At 40.0% G+C, this 10,172-nt stretch overlaps 1 protein-coding gene across 8 annotated transcripts in view; it reads left to right on the top strand.

Moving 5' to 3' along the window:
* The first annotated feature begins 254 nt into the window (after positions 1-254).
* tcf4 (transcription factor 4) overlaps positions 255-10,172 on the top strand; it is a 235,976-nt gene continuing 226,058 nt past the window's right edge. For 2 of the 8 annotated variants that reach the window (XM_025909407.1, XM_025909410.1), the window contains exons 1-3: positions 255-1,125; positions 1,457-1,495; positions 5,886-5,958. In XM_025909407.1, coding sequence (XP_025765192.1) covers positions 1,024-1,125; positions 1,457-1,495; positions 5,886-5,958 — 214 coding nt within the window. In that variant the 5' untranslated portion in view covers positions 255-1,023. The remainder of the gene's footprint in view (positions 1,126-1,456; positions 1,496-5,885; positions 5,959-10,172) is intronic. The other 6 variants (XM_025909408.1, XM_025909412.1, XM_003440197.5 and 3 more) reach the window with 6 other exon arrangements.

The raw sequence follows: 10,172 nt of genomic DNA, 5'->3' as shown, positions 1-10,172 counted from the left end.
ATGATTATTAAATAATACACAACATATTTAAAAGATTCATATTTTTTAAAAGTTGTATTTGGCTGGATTCAAGCACGAAAGAGTTAGCAAACTCTGGAGGGGGGCAAGAAGGAATAACCTTTTCCTTCCTCAATTAGCCCAATTAATCCAAATCAAACCAGCCAATCACCGCGCCAATCAGCCAATCAATCAGCGAAACAAACCCGATTTTTCTTGGAGATTTATTTATTTTCCTGTGGATTTTCCGCTCTCTCCTGAAGCAGCGGCGGCGGCAGCAGCAGCTCGGCGCTCGGCTCGGTGGTGTTAAACGAGACTGTAAGCTAGGTGGCCGCACGATCACATTTATCGCGCAGAAGCTGTGCCAGACGCACATGGGATCCGTCCTGCGTACCGGGGGATCTTCAGCACCCGCAGCCGAGCGGAGGGCACCATCAGCCCGGTCAGGAGGAGCGCTCAGCCTGCCTGGACTCTTCCGCTGACGCAAAACAAACGCACAGACACACACACACACACACAAACACACACACACGCGGAACAAACACTACACATTTCGGAGGTGATATTCTTCCTTCCTGAGACACAAAGTGTTATTTATTTATATCGTATGCGAGCCTGACAGTCAGCCGCGGCGGACAAACTGCGTGTTAGCGCGGGGAGGTCGGACTTGTTTGGCAGGGGAAACACACTGAAACACACGCGAAAAGACTCCCGTTCTGTCGCCCCCCTTCTTTTATTTCCTGTCAGTTTTTTTTTCTTCTTCTTGCGATTTATTTCCTGCTGCCAAAACCAGGAACCCGGGACTGAGCCCTTACTCCGAGGATGAAAGAAAACTAGATTTGCGATCGAGGCTTTGAGGTTGTTTTACTGGATTTATTTCGCTGTGGAGGAAAAGCGATCCGGGAGCGGAGCGGTGCGCAAAAAAGCCGAGGTCTTCCTCCTCTCTTCTCTCCCTCCTTTCTATCTCTCCATCTATCAATCTGTCTACCCATCCTCTTCTATCTATCTGTCTCTCCATTTGTTTCCATGTTTTTAGGTCCGTGCGATTTTGCTAAAATGCATCATCAACAGCGGATGGCAGCTTTGGGAACAGACAAGGAACTGAGTGACTTACTGGATTTCAGCGCGGTAAGGAAATCCACCTTCTTCTCTTATCGCTAATATGAATAAAATGACAGGTATCATGTGAGAGCAAGCCGTAGAGGAGAATACAGGCGTTCTGTAGGCTTTACAGCCACCACTGTTTACATTTTTAATGTATGAGTTGCACGGCACATAGCCCAGCCTGCATATTTTAGCCTTCACTCAGTCTTTTAACTATTTGCACAAAAAGTTGTGTGTTTATGTAGAGTAACTTGCAGAAAAGTCAGTGCATATTGTTGGTTTTGTGTTGTTTAATTTTTTTGCTTGTGTGTGCAGAGAATTGTGATGCTGCATTAGTAATTTTGTTGTCTTATAGATGCGAAACAGCGATTTGAAAATGTTCCCAACATCCATGGTAGTATATCTCATTTTAAGTCATTTTTTTCCTTCATGTGTAGCCTGATTATTGTTGTTGTTATTATTATTTTTTATCTTTCTACCCATGATAGGATTTAGTAAATGTTTCTCCTTTTTTCTATGTGACTTTCTAGGCTGCTCCATGCACTCTGCACCGTTTCGTACAGAATATTTCATGCAAATAAAAAAAAAAAAAAAAAAGGGCTCGATGTTGAATCATGAACCTGCATGACAGACAGTTAGACAGGCAGCCGAAAAGAGGGAAATGTGTCATACTTTGTCCCCGCAGTGTAAATATTCCTGCAGCATTGCTGTTAAATGTCCAAACCCGCGATTGCGTTTGAAAGTGTGCGTGTGTTTTTAAAGAGAACAGCCTGTGTGGTGAACTTGACGGACAGGAAATAGAGTCCCCGCTCTCGCCCATGTTTTCTCTGCGCCTCTCCTCCTCTGGGAGCAACTTTGGTCTGAAGAGGAGGAGGAAGAGGGAAAAAAAAATCAGAAACACCCCTAAATGAAGAGAGGGGGAAAAAAAACTGACTTACATTAATCCCGTTATGAAACGTTGAGAAGCAGCATGGACATAATGATATCAAAATATCATAATAGTATTAGGGACATGGGTACAGTGATGCTGCATGACATGCAAATAGAGTTTACCTGCAATGTTGTGAGTTATTATATGAATTTTAATACTGTAAAAGCATAATATCACAGCCATGGCCTGTGCATGCAAGTAACTAAACAGGAGTGTGCTACGAATAATTTTTGATGAGAAATATATCATAAAATATACATTTTTACAGGAATTAAATGCCAAAGAGAAGATAGTGTGCCTCATGCCTCTTTTGATTGAATGCACAGCTGAGGCCTGCTAGAAAATCTGTTGTTAGAGCCATGCAGCCTACACGTTAGTGTCTTGTAATGCACTACCCTTTTTTTATTAGTGCAACATGTTGGCAAGAACTTGTGCATCAACTCATACAAGTTAACCCCTGTGGCATTTTTTTTTTTAGATTTAATAACTTCACACACACATCAGAATATGTCTGTAGAAAAATTAGAATTATAAAACACACACTCTTTTAGCTAAGTAGGTCTCTATTTACCATGTTTACAGCAGAACTATCGTTAAAGTCCATTTAGAAGAATAAGAAGTGCCCAAAGTCGACGGAAATCACGACTAATTTCCAATTTAGTGGCACGCACAACATATTCAATTGGGAATAGTGGCATATATTTTAAAAGAAGCAAAATAAAAGGCACAAATTATTTTACATATCCTGTACAATGGTTAACTGAATATTTTAAATATGATATATTTGATTTAAAAAAATAAAATAAAATAGACTCAGTAAATTGATTTGTAATCCCAATGGCAATGAGATGCTGCTGTGATACAAATGTTCTTCATAGTGCTATTTTATCTAGTAAGCTGGTGTATAGTATAAATGGTGTAAAAGGTTGTTTAGATATTATATCATAGGTGCAAAATGTCAAAAAGTTCAATCAGAAGTTAAATTATGCACAAAAGTAGAAAAATAATTATTGTCCTTAAGAGTTAATGCATTAATATTAAAGGCATTTTCCCTGGTTTAAAAACTGAACAGGTTTTTAAGATATGTCAATCAGCCCGTCTTAATTTGAAAAAAAAAATAAAAATTCAAACAAAGGAGGGCAGCAGCAGCTAAAATGTGTCTCCGCTCATTATAAACGCAGACTGAACATTAATTTATTCAATCATCTGTCCTTACACGCCCACAAGCTGACACCAGCAGCTCAAAGCAGTTAGACTGGGATATCGATAGACCTGCTAATAGTCCGAGTTAGATCGTTTATCTCCCCAACGCTTGTTTTCCCTCTTTATTTGTCGCAGCTGTGAGAGAGATTGAATACACAAGCAAGCAACCTCCTTGTTCGGCAGACGCACTTTCAGGCCCAGCAAGCAGCATTAAGAACAGTGATGGATCGAGTGTTCACTGCTTTGGGTCAGGGTTTAATTTATCAGAATTCTGGTTGATTTGAAATAAAACCAAAGGCCTCTCGAACGCCTCGACTTAGTACAGTCTTGTACCGTCTGTAAGTGTGCTGCTCGGAGTGTGTTTGCGGTCAGCCATGCCAACACACGGGCCTGATGTTCATCCAGAGCGGTTATCTGTGAGGGTCAGATGTCTCACTTTGATAGCGTGAAGTGTTCTGTTGTAAAGCTTTACAGTAGCTCATCTCGAAGCACGGCAAGAATCAGTATTCAGCTTCAGTCTGTCTTAACGTGGGCTTGATTTTCCTGTAGATGTGTAGAGCAGATGGTGACTAGTTCTGATGATTATCTCATATGTTTAAGTCAGATATGAAGTAGATATGAAGTGTTTCATTCCAAAATAAGCCATCCAACATTTGGCAAAAGTGACACTTTAGAATGAAAACATATTTTTCACCAAGGTGAGCAGGCGATATAAGTGGTCCTGTTTATTTTTCACAGATGCTGAAAGAGGAATTTGATTTCTCTCCGCTTCACAAAAATAATCCCACAGTGTTTTGGAACACCAAGTCTTCATTTCAGTGTTTAGCACTGAGCTGGGATTCTCTGATTAGGATTGAGTGCAGACCTAAATGTGTCCTTAGCATCAAGTGGAAAACAGTGAAGTGCCAAAACCTTGCATCAAGAGGTGCTGACCAAAGTCAGGAATCTGATTTCTTGACTAAAACTCCAAAATAAAAACTTGTACATTGAATTTTACTTTTAATATCAGTGCCTTTGATTCCCTTTTTAATCTGAAGGACATGACATCATTCTGTAGATGATTTTATTTTGAATTATTTAATTATTTTACAGCAGCCAATCAAATTCAATCAACACGATACCTGAGAACATTACATTTTGTTGTAACTCTCTTGAGGTTGACTGCAAATAATTTCTTTTTTATTATATAAAAGTGCATAAAGATGGGATCACTTTGAGTTCAATTTTCTTCTAAAATTTACAGTTACATTGGTTCTCTAAATTTCCATATATTTAAAAATGTTACTCTCTGAAGGACTTGAACATTAGGGACTTGATCTGGACTTGGAGTGGGAACTTGCGTTGATTTAAGAAACTGACTTCTGGACTCCCCTCTTCCCATGACTTGGAACTTCCATCTTTTGATGAAGGACTGGATTTGGGATTTGAGTTTTCACTTGTTGGACTTACGTTGGTACTTGACACTGGACTTGCCTATCTTCTCATGATTAGGAACTTGCCTGTCTCAACGTCGGACTGTTGATATGTTAGTCTTGATGTGAAATTTCTTCTCTGCAGGACTTGACCTTTACTCATCTTTACTCGGGGATCTTTTGACCTTGCGTTGGGACTTGACTTTTAACTTTTTGGAGCGTGACCTTTGACCCTTGGAACTTGCACATTTTGATGAAGGACTCGACCGTTTCACAACATAATTCACAACATATTGCTCTTGATTTGGGATATGATTTTTCACTTGTTCGACTTATATTGGCACTTGCCCTGGACTTGCTTATCTTCTCATGGACAGGACTTAGACCTTGCTTGTCTTTACTTGGGACATGACTATGATTGCATCGATTTGGGTCTTTTGACTTACTGGAGCTTTACCCTTGACCTTTGTTGGATTTGAACATGACCCTGGATTTACCTGAAGTCTTGACTTGACTTGGACATGTTAGTCTTGATATGGGTGTTGTTGTCCATATGTGCACATGCATGTCCTGGGACTTGTTTGTCTTCACTTGGGACTTGACTATAAACTTCTTGGCATTGTTTTGGGTCTTGACATTTAACTTCCTTGACCTCTGCTGGGATATGACCCTGGACATACCAGTTAGTTACAAAATTGTTTTGCAAAACTGCATCTTTTTTTTTTCCTTAAAAAAAAACTGGCATAAAATCCTTGGAAAGATGTATACATTGGTTTAATTTTCCTTTAACGAGTTCCTGAAGTTCTTGTATAGCAGTGAGAACTTCTGTGACAACTTTGGCATCTTGAAAAACAAATGGGGCATTTCCCAAAGTCAAGTGTTTGGCACTCAAGCAAATCAACCAATACCCAGCCCTAGTCCTGTCGGACACTTTCCTTGGTAACATACACACAAAGATTCCTTCCAAAACAAGACATCATGCATTTAAAAAACAGACATTATACCCTATGGAGAAAAAAAAGGGGGGGGGGGGGAGTACATGTTACCATTACATTTATGACATTTCCTAATAAGACCACAATGAGATGAGGGGCTGACAGCTCTCAGCCAAATGTTGGATTGGCGTTTTGGAATGAAGCTTTTCACGTGTAGCTGCATTGACGTTTCTGTAGAGATGTGTCTTGCTGTGTGCAGTGTCAGTGCTCTCGGAGGTAATGTGCACTCTGTTTGTCTTGTAGATGTTTTCCCCTCCTGTTAGCAGTGGAAAGAACGGGCCAACCTCCCTGGGGAGCGGACATTTCTCCGGCTCAAGTACGTCAGCTTTCTCTTTTTTTTCCTCCCTCACTTCATCATCTCCTTTTTCTTCTTCTTCTTTTTCTTCTGCTCTTTTCCTCAGCCTCCTCCTCTCCTTCCTCTTACACCTGCTCACTGCTGCTTTGTTTGCTGTTTGAATTTTCTAATGTGGGTAACAGTGTTCAGTACGTGGATATGCAGTTTTTGGTTTTTATGCTGTGTTGCATTGTGGGTTACTTTATATTTCAAGCAGACTTGAAAGCCAAATGAGATTTGGCTTGACAATTTAAGAACACAGCTTACTCATACTGTTTATATTTTTACATTACTCGTATTGTGTACAAACAATAACATTGCTTGGTTTGATTATATGACTTTGAATATGCTTAAATCTGTCTCATAGTACTTTCCTACAATGTTTGTAGGAAAATGGTCTCAGTATTTATGTATTTTATTTAAATAACAAAAAACAAATCACCCACTTTCTTGAATCTGGGGACATTGTTGTTTTTAACATTACTCAAAAAAGAGGAAGTAGATAATTCTCGAGTTAACTCACAATATCGAATTTTATTTTTATTCCCTCTTTATTTCACATTATATAATTATATGAATGCCAATCTTGGATAAAAGGTGATGTGATTTTTCTGACTTTTTTTTGGGGGGGGGGTCCCATCTGTTTTTCAGCTGCTCAGGTTCATTCCTGAAGGAGACTTCCTGTTTTTCTGATTTGCCGCAGTCATTCTTTCCTGCCTGTGTTGTGGAGATCAGTTTGCTTTGTTTTGCTACGTGCTGGTAGTGTTTGTGTCAAACAGGCACAGTTTGGCTTCGTCAGCGGTGGAATGTGGTGGCTCCAACTTGAAAATGTGGATATTGATAATGCTGATTCATAATGTTGTGTCTGGCTTTAACCCTCAGTTCAGTCTGATAAAGTGTTTCAATTCATTCAATCAACCATTTATTCAGTTTCGTGAAGGAGTCTGTGTTTCATTCATTCAGCAGGTCAGTGATTAAATATGGCACACAGTCACTGAGTGCATCAGCGAGGTTGTAAACTGGTCAGAGAGTGAGTCAGTGAGTCTTTAGGTATGTCATGTTATTGATTCATTCATCCAGCCAGGCAGTCATATTCTTAGTAGGAAGTACTTCAGAGGGTTGGGTGTTATTTAAAAGTTTTTCAATCAGCCAGTGTCAGTTCAGTAATGGGCGTCTGCCAATATATCCTCAGTGATGTGTCTGCTGTGCATCATCCCCAACCCCCTGCATATATACGCTCAGAGAAGTAAATACAAACCACCCATTACTTTTTTGTTTCAAACTGATTGATGGATACCTTTTAGCCACTACATGAATAAGCATGAGGTGATAACACATGTTTATTAAATGATCAGTTGCACAACCTGTAACCTGTATGGTTCTAGTAACACCATGCTGACCTAGGGAATGTGGACTTCCACACTGGCACACTTCCACACATTTACCTGTACTGAACATCAGCAATAAAATGCCAGGTCTCCACAGCTACATTTTCTAGTTGTTCATGATAAGACTTTCCATTAGTTTCTGTGTACACCTCTCCACTATTGCTCAACACAAAAAAAATGAAAGCATCACTTGTAGCACTGCTCAGCTATTGCACTTAACACAGAGTTGAATTTTCAAGGAGTTAAACCAGAAAACTGGCAAATAAAAGGACATAAATTATGCAAAAAAATGTGTTAAATGAACCTTAAGCTAGCACTTGATTTATATGTTAAAGTAGAGCTAAAGTTTTGATTAAGTAGTAATACTATTCTGTCATCCTAAAGTTAATTCAGTCTCTTAGATTTATGGTGATCTACTGATGACAGGCAGACAGGAATATCAACCTCCACGCAGAGACTCATTTATTTGGAACAATAATCAGTCTCAGTCTTTCCACAAAGGTTTATTAGATGCTTCAAAGCAGGGTATGCCATGCATTTTAGAGCTCAGAATTACTAAAAGAAGACAACAGTAAAACTGCTGGACCAACATGGCCTACTGTAATTTAGTTTATACGTTTAAATGTTCCCATGCTAATAACTCTGGACTTTATTCAAGTGTCAACTTAACTTTAGTGAGGTGCAAAATTAAAAGAGAAAATTAAAAAAGCTAAATATTGTGTGTTCTGTCCCAGTTTGTTTGCCAGTTTTACCAACGTTACATATGACTTCTCACATCGTGTTAGCTGTAGGATTGGTTTTTTGGGGCATGGCCACAGTTCGCCAGCTTAGCGTTTTAAGTTAGCGGTTACTGTGTAAGTATAGTCCAGAGAATGTAAACATAGTGATGTCATAGTCATCATTAGCTGGTACTTGTTCAGCACCATGTCAGTTTTCACTCATTGATTGAATTTGTCACTTGGTTCTCATTATATCTGTTTTTTTGTGTATTCAGGATTGCTTGTTTGTTTGTTTTTAATATGTATGGGAAGAATGGAGCTGGAGATTATTGGATTGGATCCTTTCTGAGCTGAGCCTGAAGTCAAAGTTCTTGATTTACTGGCAATCTACATTGGTACCCCACCCATTGTATGAAAAGTGAGCTTTTTTCAATGTGTGTCTGGGATGACCCTTAGAGATCTGGACATCTGAGCAGGATGCCTCCTGGGCTCCTAGGTGAGATGTTTCAGGTACGTCCAACCACGAGGAGACACTGGGACAGATCTGTCACAGGAATACCTCGGTGTACCACCAGAAGAGCAGGAGGTGATCAGGTCCAAAGGAGGTCTGGCTATCTTTGCGTGGACTGTTGCCCTCTTGTGCAGCTCCTTCTGCTGATGAACAGTAGAAAAATAGATAGATAGATGGATGGGTGGTCTTAATGTATCCAAGATACATTCAGGAAGGACTGAAATCCACTTATTGAAATTGTCTCCTGGGGATATCTAAGATCCATTCTGGCCAGATCCAAGACTGAAAGCAGATTAGGGCAATAAACTTGTACTGTAGCTGTTTTCCATGAAAATGATTTATCCATTCGTTTCTGCTCCTTTGTGGTTAGCCATTAGCCAGCTAAGTTAGCAAGCTATTATTTTTGTTACCAGACATCTTCTTTTTCAGCATTACTCTTCTGCTCTTTTCTGTTTAGCAGTTTTGAAACAGCTTCAGGTTAATTAGCACCAGCCTTTGGACTGGTTGAGATCTTGACTTTTGATCACATCAGCTTAGATGCATATATGTGAAAAATATTTGCTCCATGATTTTATCAGTTATCTTCATGAAAAATAATGTTACTGAGGTGCTGTAATTAATTGCACTTGTATCCTTGGAAGTGCCTTCTATGCGTCTGTTCTGGTTCAGCCAATGAAGTGAAAGGATGGAAAAAGAAGGCAGATGCTGTCCTGTGCATCTTATACTGTATGTTGATAACATTTGCAATGGGTACGTAAAATAAATTTGCATTACTCAGTGAGGTGCATTTGTGTTATAAAGCACATGCTCTCCACACTTTTGCCACTTCTGCTCCTGCCACCTCTGTGGTTGGATGCATCGTTCTTTGCTGTGAGATCACATTGTACGTTTGGCTGCATTTTCCTCATGTGTTTCACAGGATTGCATTGCGGTATGTCTGGTGTATGTTCGGCAGCATCTGCAGTGTTTATTAAGCAGCCTTCAGCCACCATACCAGTAGGATACTTTCTGTTTAAAGTCTTTTCTGGAAGGTCTTCACAGAAAACAGCCGGGTCCTTTCTGTTGCTCCTGCTCCTGTTATTTGCCTCTAAACGGCGTTCGGAAGCCATTTTGTTAGTTGGCTGGAAAACAGAGAGATGGCGAGGCATCTTCTTTGTTTACTGCTTCGTTGTGTGGTTGTTGTTGTTTTTGCTCCGCGGTTTCGGTGATGTTGTTTGCTCCTGTGCCGTGCATACAAATGCGAGGAAGGACGACAAATGTTACGATTTTTGGCAAAAGAAAAAAAAAGTCTCAGTTTTGCAGAATTTGTAGCGGTTTTTAGGCCTTAGGTTTGCTCCATCAAAGTGTATCTTCATGTTAGGATTGTTGTTGTTGTTTTTTTTTTCCTTTTTCTTTTGATACAGGAACACACCGTGGAGTCACACGCACATACGCTTATCCTACTATACAAATCACACTGTGTTTCCCATACACACACATCTAAATATCCTCGTGTACAAACACACATGCACACACGCACGCACGCACGCACGCACGCACACACACACACGCGCGCGCACTCTGCTCACCCCTGCTGTG

Source organism: Oreochromis niloticus, linkage group LG7, assembly GCF_001858045.2.
Source record: "Oreochromis niloticus isolate F11D_XX linkage group LG7, O_niloticus_UMD_NMBU, whole genome shotgun sequence".
Lineage (NCBI taxonomy): Eukaryota > Metazoa > Chordata > Actinopteri > Cichliformes > Cichlidae > Oreochromis > Oreochromis niloticus.
Note: the sequence above shows the minus strand (reverse complement) of the source record. Positions and strands in the feature narration are given on the sequence as shown.